General features: G+C 41.5%; 2 protein-coding genes and 1 pseudogene across 2 annotated transcripts in view; 1 reads left to right on the top strand and 2 right to left on the bottom strand.

The window, feature by feature from the left end:
* Nucleotides 1-69: 69 nt before the first annotated feature.
* Nucleotides 70-22,963, top strand: part of LOC145495187 (pumilio homolog 2-like) — a 34,858-nt gene continuing 11,964 nt past the window's right edge. The window contains exons 1-5 of the mRNA XM_081474768.1: nt 70-171; nt 386-682; nt 9,951-10,040; nt 10,467-10,799; nt 21,229-21,431. Coding sequence (XP_081330894.1) covers nt 91-171; nt 386-682; nt 9,951-10,040; nt 10,467-10,799; nt 21,229-21,431 — 1,004 coding nt within the window. The 5' untranslated portion in view covers nt 70-90. The remainder of the gene's footprint in view (nt 172-385; nt 683-9,950; nt 10,041-10,466; nt 10,800-21,228; nt 21,432-22,963) is intronic.
* On the bottom strand, nt 10,821-17,412 carry LOC145495250 (uncharacterized; annotated as a pseudogene).
* LOC145495208 (uncharacterized) lies at nt 18,129-21,208 on the bottom strand. Its single transcript, XM_081474793.1, has one exon. It carries the CDS (start codon nt 19,385-19,387, stop codon nt 18,137-18,139), a length of 1,251 nt encoding a protein of 416 aa, XP_081330919.1. The 5' UTR covers nt 19,388-21,208; the 3' UTR covers nt 18,129-18,136.

The following is a 22,963-nucleotide window of genomic DNA, read 5'->3' as shown; positions in this document are numbered from 1 at the left end:
TTTGCGAAGAAAAGTTTGCGAAGTTCGTTGCACGTGTGCCAAAGCAATCAAAAACAAACCACGTGTTTATATTTCGTCGCGCAAAGAGTCATGGGATTCTCCTTATCTGACAAGCCAGCAAGCGACGGCCATGCCAAGAATGGCCTTTCTTTCATAGGCCTTTTGCATCCGGTTAGTTCAACGATCATCTTTTGTCCTAGATATGTTATTGCGTAGTATCGAAGGCCGCAAATAATTGGTGTATATGTCTCACTGATTATTTTTTAAGATGAATGTTTAGTATCCTGGTAGTTTTTGCAAACGCAGCACGTCACACCCCCGTTCTTTAGTTATTAGGAGTGCATTGTGCTCGTTTTTGAGCTTGAAGATATTCTATTCCTTCTAGATCCGTCCAATGAGTTTTCCATGTGTTCTTGGCATGAACGAAGTTGGATGGGAAGATGGAGCGTACCACAGCAATGGTATGACTCCAAAACTCGTAGGACGCACCAGTAATGGTGGATCGAAGACGAACAACGGTGGCTTCGAAATTGTAGGTGGAAAATCGAACGGCGAAGTTGCAAGTTACCTCTTCCAGCGTCAAGGAGTCGCTACCAGCTTTTCTAAAACAGTTGCAGAAAACGACAAAGGCAATTTTTCCGGCCAGCGATGGTCATCAGTTGGTGAGGGAATGTCGGATCAGGTAAGAGTTTCAAGCTTAAATTAAAGTTGAGCTTGTCAACATTGATAGCTTGTGTACATGTTGGAGTTGAAGCAGTGAACTGTTTGCAATAGCGGACTAAATAACGATGCATTCTGAAATGGAACGTCCACCTTTGCGGAAGGAAGCTCTGTATTATTGTTTTCGAGGTGGGAGCAAAATGCATCCCTACACGAAAATGGCGTCGATGAAAATAGCTACTTCTGTTGCAAATTACGTTTCTGTTTCCTATTGAAACATTGATTAGACGGCTTTGAGCGTCGCTATATTTACTCGGACAGCATCGTCTTATTATGTCGTGCATTCTTTTGAATTTTGCATGTCACAACGTACTCGATATTGTAAAGCTGAAATGTTTAACGCGCCGTGCAAATTTAACTTTGTCCAGCTGATTGGGAGAATACGGAGGCTAAACCTACCTTGTATTGTAATTCGCTGCGTACTGTATCCTACTGTTTCCATCTTAGCTGCTTTTCTTATTTGTGTTGCCTTGCTACCCTGCTGTTGCAGTGCATAAAAAAAGCTCTTATTGTGAAACAAGGATTCCTGAGTTACATTGATTTGATACAGGGATACGTGACATGTATGTCTCGGCTGAGTTGCAATATCAGTAAGCTTTTATAATCAAGAACGGAACATTACATTCGAAAGTGTCAGTCATCCTACTACGTTTTTTTTTTACCAATGCAGTAACGTAATAGTTTAGATGTATTTGAATTTTTGTTGAAAGTAGATAAATACAAAATATGTATTGTAAATGTGATGCTTTATTTGAATGTCAAATGTAAATTTATTTCCAATACCTCTAAAACTTTAAGGGTTATTGATGCAAAAGGAATGGTACTTTCAATTTCATTTGCTACAACAAGCACAATTATGCCGTATTTTATGCCTTTTTAGTTCTTGATTATTTTCATATTGTATTTATAATGCTTTAAAACCATAACTCAGAGTTGTAAACTTAAAGGTAAATGAAGTCAATAAATCATGTGACTACAAATCTATTTTTTCTGTTTATGTTATCAGGGATTCTTTGTTGGACTTAAAGTGCACCTAACCCCAATTTTTTTTTTGCTAAAACGAATCTACTTGTTTGGAAATACTTCTGCAAAATAATTTTTGGATTCGGTCAAATCCTCGATTTTCTGTACCCTGACGAAATCTCGAAAATAGCTCCAAAACACTGGCATTTTGTTTCGCGACTGAGTTTGAGGAGAATGGGTCCAGTGGCTCTTGTGACGTCTACCCAGGAAGGTTCGATATCTCACATTGTCATGATGCATAGACAAATTCGGCTAACACACACGTGACATTGAATTGGGTGTCTACATTGCGTGAAAACGAGGCTCCCTTAATATTTTCTTTATTTGTTGTGTTAATCATGTGCATTGCTTTAGTTGTCTATTCAATAAAGAATAGAAATGATCAAATTTTCCAAAATTTGGGTCAAAGAACATGGTCTTCGTGGCTCGAGCAAGGCGGAAAAAAGAATGCTGGAGAGAAAAGCTATAAGTTCTTTCAGGAAGGGTATGTTGATGATGTTTACACGTGTCAGTAGTTGCAGGATTTCCATGTCAAGGCACCTTGCTAAAGATCTCTAAGAAAAATTGAAGAGCCTCATTTTAGCTGTAATGTTCAGGGAGAGCGATGGCAGGGCAGAAGTTTTAAATTAATTAAACACGCTCTTCCTGTAAGGGAGGGAGGACACTGCAATCATCATTGAATGATTATTCATGTCTTGATATCAAAGATATCCCGAGTGATGCAATCTTTACATGACTACCCCAGTCTTGGTATATTTCAAGAGCAGTTTCTCTGTGTAAATAACAATTGATTTTCTCATTGTAGTATCCCAGTAAATCTGCATTTTTCTGTCTAGATTAGGCAACAGAAATTGTAATGATATTCAGGAATTCACCATGACTGTTAAATACTGTGAAAAGTGTAATAAATTTTCCCTCTTTCTTTGGGTTGTACATTAAGAAAGAAGGTAGGATACAGAAAAATTATGTAACCAGGGAATTCTAAAATGTTCATCTAATTAGCTACAGATTTCATCCTCAAGATGTTTGTTCTTTCGAGAAATAATTTATTCGCCAGCCCTAGTCAAGACCAACGTGACACATTCTCCTTCAGATGCTGCTGAATCCGTTGCTTCATTTTCTTTTCTGCTTTGATTCATCTTTTCTGATACGTACCTCTTCACCGCTTGGACCTTCTCCTGCTTATCTTTATCCCATGAAAAAAAAGGAACTGCATCGGCCTTCAATCAATTTTTACTAGAGTAAGGATTAATAAAATCTTCTGATATAAAGTGTTCGCTGCAGTACTGACGTTGAAATATCGTGGATCTCTTTTCATTTTCATGATCCAAACAGAAAGGAGACTTTTAAAATTTAACGGAAACCCATATAACGGCAGATTTTTTCAGTTAGCGGAGCTGTTCTGACAGTCTCTGGTGCAACAAAACCGTGGAATCGTGGCTTAATTTTCTCTAAATTTCAATACGTACACACTTGTTTTGGTTGTTGTTGTACCCAATTCAAGTCACGTGTGAGTTAGCCGAATTTGTCTATTCAACGGAAAGTAAAACACAAACTGAATTTAATAGAACAATCATACCTTGACAAAACACAGTCTTGCTAAGGAGAAATGTAAACGGGCTATAAACACGCGTGGAAATCTTTCGTTTAGGTGACGAAATTACCATCCAAAGCAGTCCTTGAGTTTTCTTTCCTGCTTTTCGTTTGCCTGCTCCTCCGCTTCATATCTAGCTTTCCATTCCTAGTATACAAGCAGCTCGTCTGCAAAGGAGTCTTCCCCTTCGTTGTTTGAAATATTGTAAATTGCTCTCAAAGCTCTAAGCAGTGAGTTCACAGTTGTCGAGCGTGCTCAATCAAAGTTTATTTCGGAGTCTTCCAAATCAAAACTCAACTCTGACTCCAGTGACGAAAAGGAAATGATTCTGAAACAAAACTTGGAGGTTTTAGTCCCAAAATACATTGGAACAATTGTTTGTTTTTTTTACATTTTCTCAAGCAAATACAGAGAGCTGACTGAGGCGCCATTGTGTTTGGTTCCTGGGTAGACATCATCAACAACCGCTGCCCCACACTCCCTAAAACGCGGTTGCATAACACTTCAAGCATGACTTTGAAAGGGCATAGAAAATCGATGATTCAACCAAATTAAAAATTTTTTCACCCAAATGCTTCAAATAACAAGTGGATTCGTTTTAGTGAAAAAATTTTGGGGGGTTAGGTGTACTTAGCCCATTGACGCCTGAACGAAATTGCCTGTGACCCACCCCTAATTCCCTGGCGTTTTTTTGGAATATTTCAGAACGAGTGAAAGCACAAAAATAAACCATATGCGCAGTAACCACAGACACAAGATCAGGTTTCAAGTCATCGTTTATTTAAAGTTGAATAATTGAAGGGTCAAAATATTAAAAAATATTAACAAAAAGAACTCAACCTGATGTGTAAAACTGATAAGTGAACAAGAAATTATATTATTTCTTTTTCCGTGTGAGAAAATGTCCCACAGAAGCTGAGAAAATTGACTTTTCAAAAATGAGTTAATTATTGACTTTGGAGGACAAAAAACGAAACCAAATTCAACAGAATTTCATTCTTGTACTATAACGGCTAACATTTGAGAAAACAACGAAAAATAAAAGTGAAGAACTCATGCAAAACTCAATCTGAAAACAAGAAATCAAGTAATTTCTTCGCCGCACGACGAAAATATCACAACGCTGCGGAAGAAAGACGAAAGTCGTAAATCAAAAAGACGACAAAAACAAGCGAATTATTTTGAGATCAGTCGAATTTCAACTGTATTAATTAGTGGCCATTTAGTTCTTTTCTCAGCGGTTCTGTAGTAGCTGAATAAGACTCCAAAAAATATTTCAATGAAGTGAATAAACTAAATAAAGTGCCTGGAGGTCGCCGTAAATTAAATATGCAGAAATCAAGCGTGCAAATTACTGTTCACTTTTAAAACCTAAAATTCCCAAATACAGGGAACTAAATGAAAGAAATATGAAAGGAAGTTCAATAACAATAAATTTTCATTCAAACTGAGGTGAAGAAACCTATTTAAAAGCAAAAAATTGTTCAAAATTTCACAGACGTGCTTCGCTGCATCAACCGCATGTGCAAATTATTCTTCACGCTAATGTGAAAGGTTGAGTTTTGGCCAACCACTTTTGCAGTCATTTTAACGCCCGTGGCTTTACGAATCATTTCAAAAGTTGAATTCAACTTCAAAGTAATAATGTACATTACCATCTTTGTTTCTTAAGTCCGAAAAGCTGCTTTCAATCTGCGATCTGTCATCAAAACTTACTTGAAAGCACTCCAATCTTCATGTTTTCACAGTGGTTGTAGGAAGAAAAACTTCTTAACCAGAAAGTTTTGAGGACTCTGTACTCCTTGATCCTCCATTCTGAGGCCACCTAAACATTGATTTGTAATTTTCCTTTCTATTTTAAAGCCCAAATCAGTCATTTATCCATGTCAGGAATGAAAACAAGAAGAAGTTTATAGATTTCGCCCGCAACGCACCATGATTACCTGCACTTTGCGAGCGCGCCATTTTTAGAAGAAAAACCGTCTTTCTAGGACCCCTAAAGTCCTCTAAAAATATGCTCAGAAAGCCCATTCTGATTGGTTTATTTGTCCTCAAGAACAATAGAACAATAGGAGAACCAAAAAGTCTTCAGGGAGGGTAGGAAAGGTAATTGTCCCCACGTGCTATTTTTCGGGCAGTTGCGGGCGGCACAGGGAAATGGAGGAGTTTTTCGCACGGGCAGTTACGGGCGGCACAGGCATCAATGGGTTAAAGAAAGGGACGAATTGGTTGTATATTTGTTGGATCTAAAACTGACAATGTTCCTTATCTTGATAACTAGAGAAAAGAATAAGAGCTGTTACCGGCAACCCATTGCATAGGGAAGCTTTGACCATTCTTTGTTATAAAGTATGTGAAGGAGTAGCAAGAGCACTAGAGAGATGTATTGAAATTCATGAGCAACTCCACTCGCTAAGCATGTTAGGTAAAGTGACTCGTACTCTGTGAACAGAAAAGCTGTACTAGAAGAAAAGCGGCTAAGAACAGGCAGTAACAGCAATGATATCTTCTATCAATCGACCGACCCATCACACAAACATGCTGAGCTAGTTGTGAAATATATGTGCCAAAAAGCACGAGTTAAGGTCATTCCCCAGTATTGCATTGCGCATCCCTAATGTGCATAATTTCACGCGTGATTAGCATGCGCGCATTAAAAAATGGTGGCTTTTTGTTTACAGCTGGACCTCGCCATAGAGGTAAATCGTCATTTTCTCGCAAACGACTATGGTGACCTATCGTTTTTTTCTGTTGTTTTGAATTGAGTAATAAATTTCTCTGTGTAAAATAAATATGGACCGATTCTCAGTGTAGAGCAAAAAGCAATCGTCAGAAACATGAATTTAGCAAGCAATCCTAACTACGATCATGGTGCTATTATAAGGATTTATATGGGTATAAACAAGGTGCTTTTGCTCCTAAACGAACATGGGGACCCTTCATTTTTATTTCAAAATTTAAGTTCCTATAATATAAACAATCAATAGGCAAAGTTTCACAAAAATCTCAGTGTAGGTTCTATTTCAGTGGAATGACCTTAAGTATGTGCTATTTACCGCCATTTCCTGGGGGGGGGGGGGAGGGAAACAAAGAAATAGTGTGAATTTTAATTTGCATTTACAGAGTAAAGCACAGTTGCAGATGGCACAGATTATACCAAGTAGCAACTAGCTGTTGGAAAGTGTTATCCAGTGTATCTAAACAGAGCTTGAAAAAACACCTGTCCACTTGTACGGGACAAGTGCATTTTCCTGTCGGGCAAGTAACTTTCTCTGCGCACTTGCTACGGACAAGAGCCAATGAGCACGCATTAATTTCTGCAGTTATCGTAGAAAAGGAGTTTGCTGTATGATTGTTTTGATTCACTTTTCCTTGATTTACTCACATATTTACAGTTTAAATGCTAACATATTTTTGCCTGAATTTGTGGTGACGTGACTGTACTGAAGATGGGGGTCTTGTATGATTGATCCCAAAGTTGACACATTTTAGTCTGTAGAAAAGGTCAGAAATATTGGAATGATGTGAAGTATGTATGAAATAATTCACATTTGAAGTGCGGTCATAGATGAAAGTGAAGAATGATCATCGCAATAAATTTTTCCAATTTCAGCAATTGGAAAGAAGCCTGAAAAAATCAGGGCTTCAAGGAAATGTATGGCGAAACGTTGTTTTGAGGTACAAGAAAACGATTTTTGAGAGAGATCGATGCTTTTTTGCCATCATTTTTATCGCGAATGGATTTGGGCAATGTTGATATGTGGAATATGTAAGTTTTTGTTTGAATAACCGTGAAATATGTGACAAAATCTACTGATAAACTCTGTTGCTTGTGTGAGGTTTTATTATTGTGAAATTTACATCCCGTAGTGGTCTGAAAATATTACAAAATTAATTAGGTATAAATTGAGAGGAAATAACCCAGTAAGGCCTTTTAAGTTGTGTACAGGCTACTTTTGGCTTATTTGAAAGCTCAGTCATACAAATAATACTGGAAATAAGCCCGGTGGTGATCATTGTACTGCTGTGTGGCTACTGTGTTGCTTAACCCATTGACGCCTGTGCCGCCCGTAACCGCCCGTGCGAAAAACTCCTCCATTTCCCTGTGCCGCCCGTAACCGCCCGAAAAAAAGCACGTGGGGACAATTGCCTTTCCTACCCTCCCTGAAGACTTTTTGGTTCTCCTATTGTTCTATTGTTCTTAAGGACAAATAAACCAATCAGAATGGGCTTTCTGAGCATATTTTCAGAGGACTTTAGGGGTCGTAGAAAGACGGTTTTTCTTCTGAAAATCGCGCGCTTGAAAAGTGCAGGTAATCATGGCGCGTTGCAGGCCAAATCTAAAAACTTCCAAGGTCTTGTTTTCATTCCTGACACGGATAAATTACTGATTTGGGCTTTAAAATAGAAAAGAAAAATACAAATCAATGTTTAGGTGGCCTCAGAATGGAGGATCAAGGAGTACAGAGTCCTCAAAACTTTCTGGTGAAGAAGTTTTTCTTCCTACAACCGCTGCGAAAACATGAAGATCGGAGCGCTTTCAAGTAAGTTTTGACGACAGATCGCAGATTGAAAGCAGCTTTTCGGACTTAAGAAACAAAAATGGTAATGTACATTATTACTTTGAAGTTGAATTCAACTTTCGAAACGATTTGTAAAGCCACGGGCGTTAAAATGACTGCAAAAGCGGTTGGCCAAAACTCAACCTTTCGCGTTAGTGTGAAGAATAATTTGCACATGCGGTTCATGCAGCGAAGCACGTCTGCGAAATTTTGAACAATTTTTTGCTTTTAAATAGGTTTCCTCGCCTCAGCTTGAATGAAAATTTATTGTTATTGAACTTCCTTTCGTATTTCTTTCATTTAGTTCCTTGTATTTGGGAACTTTAGGTTTAAAAGTGAACAGTAATTTGCACGCTTGATTTCCGCATATTTAATTTACGGTGACCTCCAGGCACTTTGTTTATTTAGTTTATTCGCTTCGTTGAAATATTTTTTGGAGTCTTATTCAGCTGTTACAGAACCGCTGAGAAAAGAACTAAATGGCTACTGATTAACACAGTTGAAATTCGACTGATCTCAAGATAATTCGCTTGTTTTTGTCGTCTTTTTGATTTACGACTTTCATCTTTCTTCCGCAGCGTTGTGATATTTTCGTCGTGCGGCAAAAAAATTACTCGATTTCTTGTTTTCAGATTGAGTTTTAAATGAGTTCTTCGCTTTTATTTTTCGTTGTTTTCTCAAATGTTAGCCGTTATAGTACAAGAATGAAATTCTGTTGAATTTGGTTTCGTTTTTGTCCTCCAAAGGCAATAATTACTCATTTTTGCAAAGTCAATTTTCTCAGCGTCTGTGGGACATTTTGTCGCGCGGAAAAAGAAATAATATAATTTCTTGTTCACTTATCAGTTTTACACATCAGGTTGAGTTCTTTTTGTTAATATTTTTTAATATTTTGACCCTTCAATTATTCAACTTTAAATAAACGATGTCTTGAAACCTGATCTTGTGTCTGTGGTTACTGCGCATATGGTTTATTTTTGTGCTTTCGCTCGCTCTGAAATATTCTAAAAAACTGCCAGGGAATTAGGGGTGGGTCGCAGGCAATTTCATTCAGGCGTCAATGGGTTAAAGCCTTTTTTTTTGCATTTACAAGCACGTATTTCAGTGATTTTCCTTTTCTAAAACAGATCAAGGGTGGCTCCTTGAATATATCTCTGAGTATTTGTATTAAGAAGTGCCATTTGTGCATGATGATGCTTTCCAAAGTTTGGTATTGATGGTTGAGTGAAATTGCCACAAAGGGTAGTAGTTCCTTCTGCAATTTTCAATTTCTGGTTTAGAGCTTCTTTTCTGTCTTTATATTTAACTTCTCGGAGGGTCTTTTCTACCATTTGCTCCGGGTAGCCTCTCAAGATCAGGTGTGTATTGAAGTTCTCAATATTCTCTTCAATGTATTTCACAATAAACCTCACGCAAGCAAAAGGGAGTTTATCGGTAAATTTTATCACTTATTTCATGGTTATTCAAACAAAAACTGACATTTTCCATCTATCAACATTGCCAAAATCCATTCGCGATAAAACAACGGCGAAAAAGCGTTGATCTCTCCCCAAAACAATGTTTTTTTGGGCGTTGAAACAACTTTTCGCCATACATTTCCTTCTAGCGACTTGCAATGTTTGCCCCCTGACGATCCCAGAGTTCCTTGCGCAAACACGGGTATCCGATTACTGGCAACTCATTCATTCCGATACTTCAAATAAGTGAACTGAACATGTTGTCATCTGACAATGGGTGCAACTGTAAACATTTCTCAAGGTATTCAATTCTCATTGTTCAACAAATTTCTAACAACCTGTGCATCCTCTGGTATGGAGTCAGCATATTCTAATGCACTTAAATGTGTAGGATTTTAAGACATGTCAATAACTAGCGTTAATCATGAATTTTGCTTTTATTAACTTTGAGGGACACTGTAGGCATTGTTAATTATATTTGGATTTCTAACTTTATTTCTGGTCTGGAGTGAGGTGGTAGATTTTGAAAAATACTGGTAGATTTCATAAACAAAGGTATTGAAACTAATTAACAGCAATCTTTCTGTCCCTTAGACAAATTCTAAGGATGGAGAACTGGACGACAAGTTCCAGAGCTTGTCTCTGAATAACAATGAAAAGAAAGCTGATACACCAATAGAGGAGGTAAGTTTATGATTTTAGGATTTTCGATCAAGCAACCACTTTGAGCAATACTAAACACCTGCAAGAATTACATACATCTCTGCACACAAGAAATCAAATTTTTTTCTTTCAAAGACCAATAAAGTCGTCTATCAGACTTTGTTTTTTAATTTTTCTTTGTCAATTTACATTAAGCAAAATCTCCAGTGTCAGTATCAACTAACTTGCATGAGGGGTTCAAATTCAACATATTTTTTGGATCTAAAGAGGACATTTGTGGCATTCTGTGACTTGACAGTATTGCATACATTTTATGACATGGCTTTAATCCACATTGAATGAACACGTGTTGTTACTACTTTAATGCGATGTGTCGTAACATTCACCAAATCTTTTGTTTCCTAAAATTTAAAGAATCTTGTTCATAAATTGCTCTGACCATTACAGATTGCTTCTACTGCAAAGAAACTATGGGATGTTCAAGACTCTGGCGAGGAGAATCAAGGGGGTATGACATCTGGCATTTTCTTTGGGGAGCAGTGGAGGGAGACAGCCTGGGGCCCATCAGTACCTCATATGGCACAGTCCGAGCATGCTGTGTCGCAGCCAATCATGGTACAGCGTCCAGCCAAAGGGTCAGACTTTAATAGTACTGCAGAGTCTCAGAGTGTACTGTCGCCCAGATCAGCTGATGGAGTAGGACTCAGCATGGTGGAATATGTCTTAGCTTCATCTCCTGGTGGCCAGGAGCTAGATGCACAAATAATTAAAGCTGGATTTGTAAGTTTAATGTTACTTTGTTTGACATTGCTATTTTGATAATTGATCATTGAAGTTGGAGTATCTGAGTAAGAAATGCTGGATTATTAATCCCAGATAAATAACAAGGATCAATGAAAAGGAAAATGATCTATTATAGTAGTGTGACTGAGTGGATAATACAACCCAAGGTTAACATCAAAGGTTTTGTGGGTTGAATCTATGGGTTGGAGCTCCTGATTTTTGTTTCTTTCATGCCTTCTTTGCAGTTGCTTAAATTGAAATGTGAGTGTTCAGTGACAAGTTGTTTGTGCATTTGACAAAACAGTTTAGGAAAGTGAGGTTTCTTAAAGCAGAAATTGAGGGATGGTCTTGCGCACGTTTTGACCCGAAAGGTTGTCTTTGATTCTAATCTACTGTTTAGAAAAACAGAAAAATCTTGCAATCTCCCTCAAAATGTTTGCTGAGACGATAATTTAATTTTTATTTTGTTTGTTAGAAAACAATTAAGCTAACAAGCGAGTAGTAACTAGAGCTAAAAGTATTTCAAAATATGCTCGAAAATCTTCACTTCTGGCATAACAATTGTGGTAATCATACCCATTGTTCCCTCAAAGGCAGTGCTGCAAAAATCATTCCAATTGTGCCCACAGATTGTTCCTATTTGTGCCCATTTTCATGCCTTCATAATGGTTCCTATTGTTCCCTGTATCGTGCCCTCTGTAGCTCTATGTAGCAGCTCCAACGTTTGCATCGTGCCATCACGTCTTTTTAATCACACTCCACTTAACCTGCAATCAGACGTTCTTTTTTTTCTTGCTCACACCATGCCTGCCAAATACAAATTTATGTCATTACAAGAATGTTGGTCCATGAGATGCGATGAAAGCCCAAAACAGTGTTTCTGCTAGACCACGCCATTGCGGGAATCCTGTGTTGCAATCAGAGATGGAAGAAAGGGCCAATTTAGTCTTTTCCTTTTTTGAGGCTCTAGGCTTAACACAGGCATGGTATTTTCAGAGCCATCGGGTAGGACTCGAAACTGCAACCAATACGGTCACCAATGCAACTAACATTTCATCCTTGGCGACCAAAAATTCTGGTTTAGTTGCCATGATGGCAACTACATTTCTCTGTGTTTATGATCAATAACAGTTATCTTGTCACATTATGTCCTTCTAGAAAACCATATTGAAAGATCTTTGCGTCTAAAACATTCAACTTAAGAAAAGAAGTCAATCCATCCTTTTGTTTTGCTGTATTGATTCTCTCACATCAGAAAACTTCCAAATGGCTGACTGTGTTTGAAATCGCCCTATAATGCATTGCAAACCCTTGATCATTGACTATGTAATGTCTGCAGAGTTCGTACAGGTCCTGGAAAACCTGGAAAGTCCTGGAATTTTACTGTGGCATTTTCCTATGGTTCGCCATTCGTTTCAAAATTACGACAGGATATGCGCGGGTTTTTCTGCTGCGTATACTAGTTTACATATGTTACCTATGGGCTTTAAGCTCATATATATACAACCGTTTACATCGCGTATATATGCATTTGTAAAGGGCCACACATTAGTGTAAATTCAAGCACGGGGATATACGAAATAAATGCCCAAATATACACGTCCTACAAGGACCCATATATACGCGTGCTAAAATGCGCGTATATGCGGGTCTTGTAAATTACGTTTTATATGCTAACACGAAATGTGCCTTTTTAAGAGAATGGCTGTTCATGTATGATAGCAATGAAAATTACTTTAACTAGGAATTGTCAATATGGTGGCAGTGGTAAAATGGCTTGTCTTGCTCTATCTGCTATTTAATGTTTGTTACTGCAGCTCTCCAGTGAATGAACTTCTAGAAATAATTAGGCATGTTTTGAATGACTGTTCAAGATTTTATCCTAACGCTAATTGTTGTGAAGTTGCTGTGGATTACTCTGTACATCATTTAGTGGCCTGCGTAGCTTGGTGGTTTTTAGGCAATTTGAATGCACTAAGAAAGCGGCAAAGACGGATAACGAGCGCCAAATGCGGCATAGCCAAAAGGAGCCTGGGGGAGTTCCTGCTTGTTTTCGCGGCTTTGTCGCTTTGTGCGCTCGTGCTCAAATTGCTTAAAAAATATGCTAAACCGTCAAGCTACACAGGCTAATCCTTTAGTTGATTCATTGGACAGAGGTACCAAGGCGAATGCTGAGAGGATACGGCCTCTAGAATTGCTGGTGAGGCAAATGTAATATTTACTACTTAGATGGGAAATGTTTGCATTAAGAGCAGTTTTATGCACCTCAGTGTACTCCCATCAGCTTCTAATGGAAGAGTGGGTTGTCCAGCCCATGATATATCAATACCTCAAGGGGAATTTTAGGAAACAGAATGTGATTTTAGTGTAAGTCCTATTGGGTCTTAACCAGATAATTCAACTGGTTGGGTGTTATCATCAAATGTGTCCCTGACAGCTAGTATTTCCAGTATTACATATATCTTGTAAAATCACAGCGTTCACCCATATTGGTTGTGCATGCAGCATGGTTATTCCATGCCTCAGCTAGGAGGTTTAACTGGTTGTTAATTCTGGAAAGAAATATGTAATTCAAATAGAACAGATCAATTATGCTGCTCGATTCCAGGACGCCATTTTCTTCCATCTGGTATAACAGAGTGTAGTAGAACTGACCGACTTCAATAAAGACTTCTCTCCAGAGACGTTCGATTCACTGGTTGTGTACAGACAACCCAGCGATTTTGCTTCCCCTATTAAATCCCCAGTGCCATAGCATAGCTCTTCCTACCTCTAAATTTTCATCCCCTTCATCTGAACACACTCTAGAGGGCAATCCATAACTTTGCACAGCAGCTAAGAACAGAGCCGCGAGCCCAGTCACAGCAGGATTTTTTGTTGCACAACTTAAAGTCTAAAGCCCTGTCAAAACCACCATGTATTATAAACCTCCAACTGATAAGGCAGTGTAGTCCATCAATGTGCCAGAGAGAATTAGGTCTCCTGACGCCTTGTGATGGTATTGAACCACCTCAAATCAGACCCTGCTGGGTTAGTTCAAAAAAACCTTTCCCTTGCACACTGACGCTGAACATAGATGTTTCTACTTCGCAAATGACCCAGCACGATACTGATACCAGAATTGGAAAACCCACGTCAGTCTTATTTCTCGAATCATCAGGGCCGGGTTGTTCGAAAGCCGGTTAACGCTAACCCAGGATTAAAAGTTAACCCAAATATAAATTTTTCTCTATAAAAATGTCTTCCACTGCTTATGCTTTGTGTAGTTTGCAATTACTCAAGTTCAAAACTGAACTGCAAACATTTCCCATCTATGTAGTAAGTATTGACTTTGTCTCACCAGCAATTCGAGAGCCAGAATTCTCTCAGCATTCGCTTGGACACCTCTGTCCTAGACGGTGAACAGAATCCACAGTAACTTCATGACAAACAATCAAGTTCTCTGCCATGTTACGATTAGTGTGGGGATAAAATCTTGAACAGTCATTCCAAACACGCATAATTGTTGCTAGAAGTTCAGTCTCTAGGGGAGCTGCAGTAACAAACATTAAATAGCAGATAGAGCAAGAGAAGCCATTTCGCCACTGCCGCCATATTCACGATTTTTAGTTCAAGTAATTTTCATTGCTATCATACACGAACAGCCATTCTCTTAAAAAGGCACATTTCGTGCTAGCATATACAACGTAATTTACAAGACCCGCATATACGCGCATTTAGCACCCGTATATATGGGTCCTTGTAGGACGCATATATTTGGGCATTTATTTCGCATATCCCTGCACTTGAATTTACGCAAATGTGTGGCCCTTTAAAAATGCATATATACGCGATCTAAATGGTCGTATGTATGAGCTTAAAGCCCATACATAATGTATGTAAACAAGTATACACGACAGAAAAAGCCACGTATACCCTGTCGTAATTTTGAAACAAATGGCCAACCATGTTTTCCAGGACTGGAAAGTCCTGGAAAAGGGCTACTGGTCCTGGAAAGTGCTGTTAAACTCATCACAAATAGATGAGCTTGGGAACTGGTGCCTGAAAGGTTAGCGGGGAGCAGAAGCCGTACGGGAAAGGGGACGTATCCATGGCAACCCTGGAAGTGGAACCACCCAAAGGAAACCTTTCTCCAGGTGCTTGGAGAATGGAGGGACCCGAGAACAGGGTGACCTGGAACCTCCAATCCCCAAATACACACAAAGCACCTAGCCCCACACAAACAAAGGGCAAAAAGGAGCAGCACACACCTGACCATGCAGACGTCCACCTGATACTGCAGGTCCAAGAAGCTGAAGGCACTCTGAAGCAGAAGCAAGACACAGGCATTAAGAGGTGAAACAGGTGACCAGCAAAGCCTAAGCCAGTGTTGAGCAAAATGGCACAGGAACCACGAAGGGTATGTGGCTGGGGGGCAAGTTTGCTGTGCTGCTGGGCAAATGGCCTGACAATAGCCCGATGATCTGGTAGTCCACAGCCAGCGGAAGTGGATGCAGCCCTAGTTGGAGATCGATAGCCACTGAGAAGACTCCAGCTTAGTGGAGAGGGCTGCTAAAGACTCTGACGGGGTCCTGATGTAAAGCTGATAGGTAGAGCTTGACCAGCAACCCAAGGCTTGTATTAGATGATCAGGAACTCCATTGCGTGCCACCACAGTGGCAGCCCTGATGCGGAAACTGTGGCTAAAGAAGTTGCCTGGAATGTTCACAGAGGCCAGGATCTGCCAAAGCCAGTCCATGAGCAAAGCTCGCGAAAGAGGCTGCCCATTCTGGAACAGGAACAAAGGACCTGGAACGTCGCCTCTACTAGAAAGATATGTCATCACTGAATGGACCGCGCAGAGTGGGAGCCGGCCAAGGCCAATGTGGATAAAGGCACCCTTCCTAAATGGATCAGTCTTTGAGCCCTTGATCTTTACACGCATGCACGCAGGCGCAGACAGGGAATCCGCCGCAATGTCTTGCACTCTTAAATGAAGCGATGTAGAGAAGCTAGCCAGACTGGGCACTGTGAACTCTGAGGTGTGGAGAAAGCCAAAGTACGCAAGGGAGCAAGCAGCCCAGAACATGAGGTGATCTGGGAGATGAAGATCCAGAGACTGCCAAATCAGTAACATCAAGTCATCGGTAATAGGCAAGTGGAATGAAGATGAGGAGCCCTGACAGCGCTTGATACCGCGGACCACCCTCTGAAGGCGGAGATAGTTGGCAAGGGGGTCTGGAAACCCCTGTTCAATGTGGAGTGCTCTAACCCCGGACAAGTAGACCTTAATGGAGGAGTGCTGAATTCGTTTGGCCAAGAAGGTAGCAAAAAGGCACAGCGTCCATTCGTCAGCTGGACAAGGTGAACCCAAGGAATGGAGCTTACCAAGTTGAGTGCAGAAAGAGATAAACTGAGCTAGGACTGATGCAGAAGATCGACAGGTAGAGGGGGCAAGGCCTTGGGTCAAGAAGGAGTAGCACTGCTGTTCTAAGGCGGGATGTCAAATCTGCCAGGAGTTCAAGCGGTATCAACATGGGAAGAGGCTGCGCATCCGGGACCAAGTGCTGAAATTCCTACCAATTGAAACGAGGTAAGGCATCAGCTAATTGATTGTTAACACCAGGTACCTGCTGGGACAAAAAGGAGAAGCTGTGACGCGCAGCGGAAAATTACAGACTGCACAGCAACCGCATTAGGCAAGGCACTCTTGATGTTCTGGTATTTAAGATGTGGACTACTGCGTTGTTGTCAGAGCAGAACAGGACATGTTTTTTGACCCAAAAATGTCCCCAGACATGAGCTGCGAGAACTATACGGAAGAGCTCCTTGTAGGCAATAGACTGGCTGCTGGGATGGAGCCCAGGAGCCAGCAAACCAGTGGCCCCTTATGTACGCTCCATAGCCGATCGAGCCTGCAGCATCGGATGACACTTCCACATCAGCCTCGGGCAGCAGTCCTGGGAAGAGCCAGAAGCTAACGTCGTGCCAATCCTCCAAGAACTGGTGCCACCATAGAAGATCCAGATGAAATTCTTGGTTAAGAAAAATGGGGTGATCTCTCCTCCGAAAGCAGCATAACAGGTCAATCATGCGGCGTAAGAATGTCCTTCCCGGCCAGACCACCTTGGCAGCATGATGCAAGTGTCCAATAAGGGATTCAAGCTCACATCTGTTGCACCATTTTCGAGGGAGCCAAGAATCGATCAGATTTTGCAGCGGTAACAACTTCTCCTGGGGGAGACGTACCACTTGGTTGACAGAGTCGAGCTCAATACCCAAGACAACGAGCACTGTAGAGGGGCCCACACACTTGCCAGGATGCAACGGTAGACCAAGCCGTTGACACACCTCCAGAGCAGTAGCCAAATTCTGTGCGCTGGAGGGACTGGGCAGGGCCTGCAGTAATGAAGTTATCCAAATAATGGAGGAGATCTGGAATCTGGTAGGAATTGAGGAGGATCCACTCCATGTTTGCGATGGAGTTAAAAATAAATGGAGCCGATCGAAGGCCAAAGGGGAGAACCAGGTCCACATAGAATTGGTTGCGCCACTTCATCCCCAGAAGAATGCAGTGGGAGGGGTGTACGGGCACATTGTGGTAGGCGGCCTCCACATCAAATTTGGCCATGTGGGCCCCCGGACCAAGTTTGGAGACCAGGCGGATCACCTGATCGACTGTGATGTAATGAAGGGTGAATTTGTCCAGGTCAATCCCATCGTTGACACTAGCCCCCCCCCCCCCCCCCCCTGGGGAGGAAAGGTCCACGATGAGGCGCCACTTCCCTGGTGGGCCTCTTTTGGGAATAACCCCAAAGCTGCTAACATGAAGATTCGGTTAGGGAGGAACACTGAAAGGACCTGCCACCCTACCTAGGGAAACCTCGTTGGCCAAATACTGGTCGACCACAGAGGGATGTAGAGCTGCGGACAGCTTGTTTTTCTTCGCAGACTTGAGCTTTTGGGAGGGAGAAAAACCCAAATGAAACCCATGGCGTAGTCCATTTAACACAAAATTGACCTTCTGCCGGTTGGGATGAAACCGCAACTCCCAGGCAAACTGCTCTGCTTGCAATGGGGTGACTGCAGAAACTGGGGGGAGTCCGACTAGGAAGGAAAAAGAACAGGAGATACAAGTGCTGGTAAATCACAGCCCCAAGAAGGCCTAAATAGCCCTCCCAGAACCCCTGAGTTATGCAGATGAACAGACAAGGTAAACAGAAACAATCAATTTTAATAACACGAGAACGGCTGCAAATACAACATTTAGTCCTAGATCCCCAAGGGGCATGGCTAAAAAACTGGGGGCAAAAATACTCAATAATGGAAACAGTGCAAGAGGGGGGTGGGCGAGTCTACACACAGCGGGACTTGCTGCTGGACCAGGGAGGCGGAGAGTCAGGAGAACGCTTAGAGGACGAGCTGGGCTTGGTGGGCGTCTCAGCTGGGCAAACTCCAGCGCGGTGTGGGCCATGACAGCTGGCACATTTGTTAGCAAAATGGCACGATGCTGTGGAAGCTACGCAATGACTCCGGTTCCATGATTTGCAAATGATCTGCGAAGAAGCAGCACCGCGGGGCTCAGTTTGGCCATCCAAAGAATCGCGGGGAGAGCGCGAGGACCAGCCAGCCGAGTGAAAGCTGAACAGCGTGCTGTTAAGTTGAGACCAATCTGTCAGGTTAGTTGCCGCAGCATTCTCTCTAAACGTTCGGTCGTAGGACAACCAAACCCAACCGGAGAACTGGCAATATGTGCGGAGTATCAGGAGTTGATACTGCAGGAGATCTTTCCAGCGATGAGGGAAGTACAACACAATGATAAGGCAGTAAACAGAGAAAGCCTTCAACCATGTGGAAATATCTTCGATGCGCCGCTTAGGTTTCTTCGGCAAGGATGTTAACACAAGGCGCCCATCGAACAGCAACTGAGGCTCAGGCTCTGTGAGAACAATGTTGAAGGGCAGCAACTCGTGGAGTTCAACGAACCTCCCAGCCACGATCTGACTGACTAACTTTGCCGGAACGGGGGAAAACCCAGGGCCCACCACGAACGGTTGATGCAAAACAGGCAACAGAGCCAACGGTGTAGCCCTAACGGCACTCAAGGGAAAAGCCACATTGACAGTGCTAGAAGATGCTGAGAGAGCGAGCGATGGAATTGGAGTGGAGAAGGTCGACACAAGGGTAGGGACAACAAAATAGTTTGGCCTACCTGAAGCAAGAGGAGTCGCCTTGGCTGGTGGAGAGGATGCAAAGCCAACGCCAGAAGCAGCAAAAGACAAAGCTTGGGCAACAAGTTGGCTAGGATTAGCCAGCGGAGCAGAAACGCCTCTGGAAATGGCCACACTCATGGAAGAACTAGAATTAGGATGGCTTGCGACTGGCTGGGCCGAAGGTACTTGCTGGACAGCGTTTGCAACAGCGGCCAGAAAGGCGAGAGATGTTGGCGATAACACAGATGAAGGAATAGTGGACAGAGCTGTTGAAGCCACGCTAGAATCCAATGGCATTGAAACCGGTGGCGGAGGAATTTCCTTGGATTCTGGCACGAGAGACAAGGCATCGTAAGTCGCTGACCGGTTGTTAAGCGTGTTGCTGGTGTGCATCACGTCAAGCAGCGACAAAACAAGCAATACTTAGAGCGAGAATCCGCAAAGATTCGCCAAAATACAAAGCAAATGATCCGCAACGATCAGCTGGCAGCACAGTACGTGCAATGCAATGTGACACAACAGCTCTGCAAATCTCCAAAGGGCCGCCTTGCAAGTCATGTACTGTAAAAGGGGAAACCGCTGACTGTATTGGTTTGAGTCTAACTTTGCCTAAATCATATTTAGCCACATGAAATCAGTTAAACTCAATTTAAAAATATGAAATGTATGGCAGACAGTAAGGAGAATTAAAATTGAGATCTTGAGAGTGAAAGGGTTAATGTGAATTTTAGAGTCCTGGAAAATCAATCTGAGTCCTGGAAAAGTCCTGGAAATTTGTTTCTGAAAAAGGGTACGAACCCTGTGTATGCTGTGGATTGTTCTCTTGTAATGCACAGATCCTGGCAACCACAAATTTGCATTTGGTGACTATTGTTTACCAATCATTATTTATTGGCCCCTTTCTTTGACAATTGGCCTCTGAAAAGGGTCTTCAGGGGCCACTTTGAACCTCAAGTAAAATTGTCTGGCTGAAACACTGAAAATAATGCAGCAAAAAGGAAGAAACACCAGTGTCCATCGATATTGAAGAGAGACAAGAATGAATGATATAAGCTTCACTACAATGGTAACAAATTCTGCTTTTATTAAAAAACTGTAACCCAATTTTTTTTTGTAGACAAAGTGCAAAATGGCATGGCACAAATTGTAAGATTTCTTGGCTGATAAAAACGTTTGAGGTGGGAAGATTTTCTGTCACACACTAGGCAACAAGCTCTGCAAAGGGATCAAATGTCATTTCGTGAAGAAATATGAGTAGCTGTTTTTAGAATGTCTCCTAATGAAGAAGATTAAGATATTAATTGATTTTTACTTATTTAATACACCCAAATGGGACAACCATCTCAAACCAGGAAGGACGTGCAAGGCAGGACAAAATGTGGTCATCTATATGCTTACATGTCGGGAACGATGTCTAACACCTACTGTGTTAGAATGATTGTAGGAACTCGTACTTGTAAGGACCGATTGGGAACGACATGCACAATTGGAATGACAAGGCATGATGGAAGGAACAATGAGAGTGACATAAACGATAGGAACGGGCACAATGGGCACAAAATGGACCATAAAGCGAAGTGACATCACACGTGGTATTGATAATTCTTTAACCAAAAAACATATCAGCAAACAGGGAATTTAAAAAGTTAAAACAGTTTGTGTGCACAGACTTTGTAGCAGAAATCTGCAAATTTTCTTGCAATTATGAGCCTTACATTGATAAGAGAAAATCAAACTATTTTTGTCACGCAAAATACTGCGCTTGTGATCACCAACACTGTGCTCAAGGCTGAAGGAGTTCTTTGAATCACTCAACTGTTAGTAGATCAAGTCATTTGAATTTTAGGTGATGTTACTGTACCTGCGTGTGGCAAGACTCTTTATTCTAAGAGTACTTCTCTCCACCCAGGAGTATATTGGGTACCGGCGAATTGTTGGGAAACCTAACAAATTGCAGGGGAGTGACCTGCGATGGACTAGCATCCTGTTCAGGTGGAGTAGAATTACTCCTAGCTACTTCGTGCTACACAAACCAGGATAAGCTCCGGGAGCTATGAGCCAGTCGGCTCCAAGGCTTCACTTTTTTTAACCTGCATGTGACCAGCACTCTATAAGGGTGTTTTTTTCATTGCATTCTGGGTTAGAGTAAGAAATTAGTTTGCATAAATCATACTTTGCATTGATGCTTTGTCTGACAAGGGACCCAAATCTGATGGAGAGTTAATTTTTGGCAGGGAACGTCTCCATCATCTGATGTCTTGTCAGATAAGGGATCTAAGCCTAATGGAGAGAGCAAAGGTAGTAAAGGAGGCTCACCCTTTGAAGAAGGAACAGGAGAAGAACTGAAGAATGTACTTCAGGAAGAACAAGGACATGAATCTCCTAAGCCCTCCCCTAAGCAAAGTGGAGAGGATGACAAGGCACCTGCAACCTTCAGGTAGGATTCTCTTGTGAATGTTATTATGGTCAAACCCCACCTTATGACTACTTTTTTATTGCTCCAGTACCTTTTCTTTACCTCTCCAAGCTAAAACAATATCCATTGAGTTGATGGACTAAACGTTAATTAGAAGCTCACTTCTGTGAAAGGATCAAATTTTAGAGCAAAGAGCCGCTCAAAGAAGATGCCACAAGAGTACCTACATGTGGAGGCCATCAAGTCTTGAACACTGCAACACTTCGGTCGATCTTATAAACATGAAGCATTCCAGAAAGTAAAACACAAACTGGATTTAATAGAACAACCTTACCTTAATGAAATACATTCTTGCTAAGAACAGATCTTGTATTTAGGAGACAAAATTACCATCCAACTGACTCAAAGCAGTCATTAAGTTTTCTTTCCTGCTTTTCGTTTGCCTGCTTCTCCACTTCATATCTACAATCCTGGCTAAAAGTCCTTGGGACACTTGACAAAATGACAACTGGTGACATAATATTTTGAAGTGAGAAGTAATTATTTAATTTGTGGGGACCCCCCCCCCCCCCTGACATCTTTGAGATCAATATTTGACAGATCTTTGGATCCTTTCGACTCCAATGGTTCGTTACAATAGTGCATTTGCCGTTCTCTTTTAAGTTTTGGTCTCGACCTCTCATTATTTCGCAAGTGATTCTGAAGGGTACTTTATGCTCTGTTACGAGGAGGAATTTTAAGCAGAAGCTAGTGGAGTGGAGCCGTTTGGCGGTGCCATAGCAATTTTTTTAGAGGTCAAAGGCATGGTTTCCTGACTTTCCGCTGTTATCTGCTTGTTGCTTTGCAGAGTGTGACACCTCTTTCATGTACTTACAATTTCTTTAGGCTCATTTCAGTATTGCAAAACATGTTTTAAGCTCTCTAAGTATTGGCTCTGGAGGGACAAAGTGTTTGAAATATTCTGTGAACATGTTGCTTATTTGCACTCTATATTATGATGTCCGGCCCAGCTATTTGATTAGCTGGATTAGAACTGTTTGCAATTACCAAAAATGTAGCTTCTTGACAGGTCTAATTACCTCATTGACTGATTTGTTACAGGCTTATCACCAAGGGCAGATAGGCGCATCAAAAACAAAGTCTACAGGCTCCCCTGTCCCCGCCCCGGTCGCTTTGCTCTCCAAATTCTTCTGTTTCACGCTTGCCAGAATTTTTTTCCGTCCTTGCTGGGAGCCTGTTCGCAGGCTACAATGTTGTGTTGGGGGTGGGGAGGGGAGGGGGAGGTGGACAGAAAGAGCATAATTATTTGGCAAAAATGCAAAGTGTCCCAAGATTTTTGACCAGGATTGTAGCTTTCCATTCCTAATATACAAGCAGCTTGTCCGCAAAGAAGTCTTTCCCGTTGTTGCTTGAAATATTGCAAATTGTTCGCAAAGCTCTAAGCAGGGAGTTCACAGTTGTCAAACATGCTTGATCAAAGTTTATCTCGGAGTCTTCCAAATCAAAACTTAACTCTGACTCCGGTGACGAAAAAGAAATGATTTTGAAACAAA

This window comes from Orbicella franksi, chromosome 8 (genome assembly GCF_964199315.1).
Source record: "Orbicella franksi chromosome 8, jaOrbFran1.1, whole genome shotgun sequence".
Taxonomy (NCBI): domain Eukaryota; kingdom Metazoa; phylum Cnidaria; class Anthozoa; order Scleractinia; family Merulinidae; genus Orbicella; species Orbicella franksi.
This window is presented reverse-complemented; position numbering and strand designations above follow the sequence as displayed.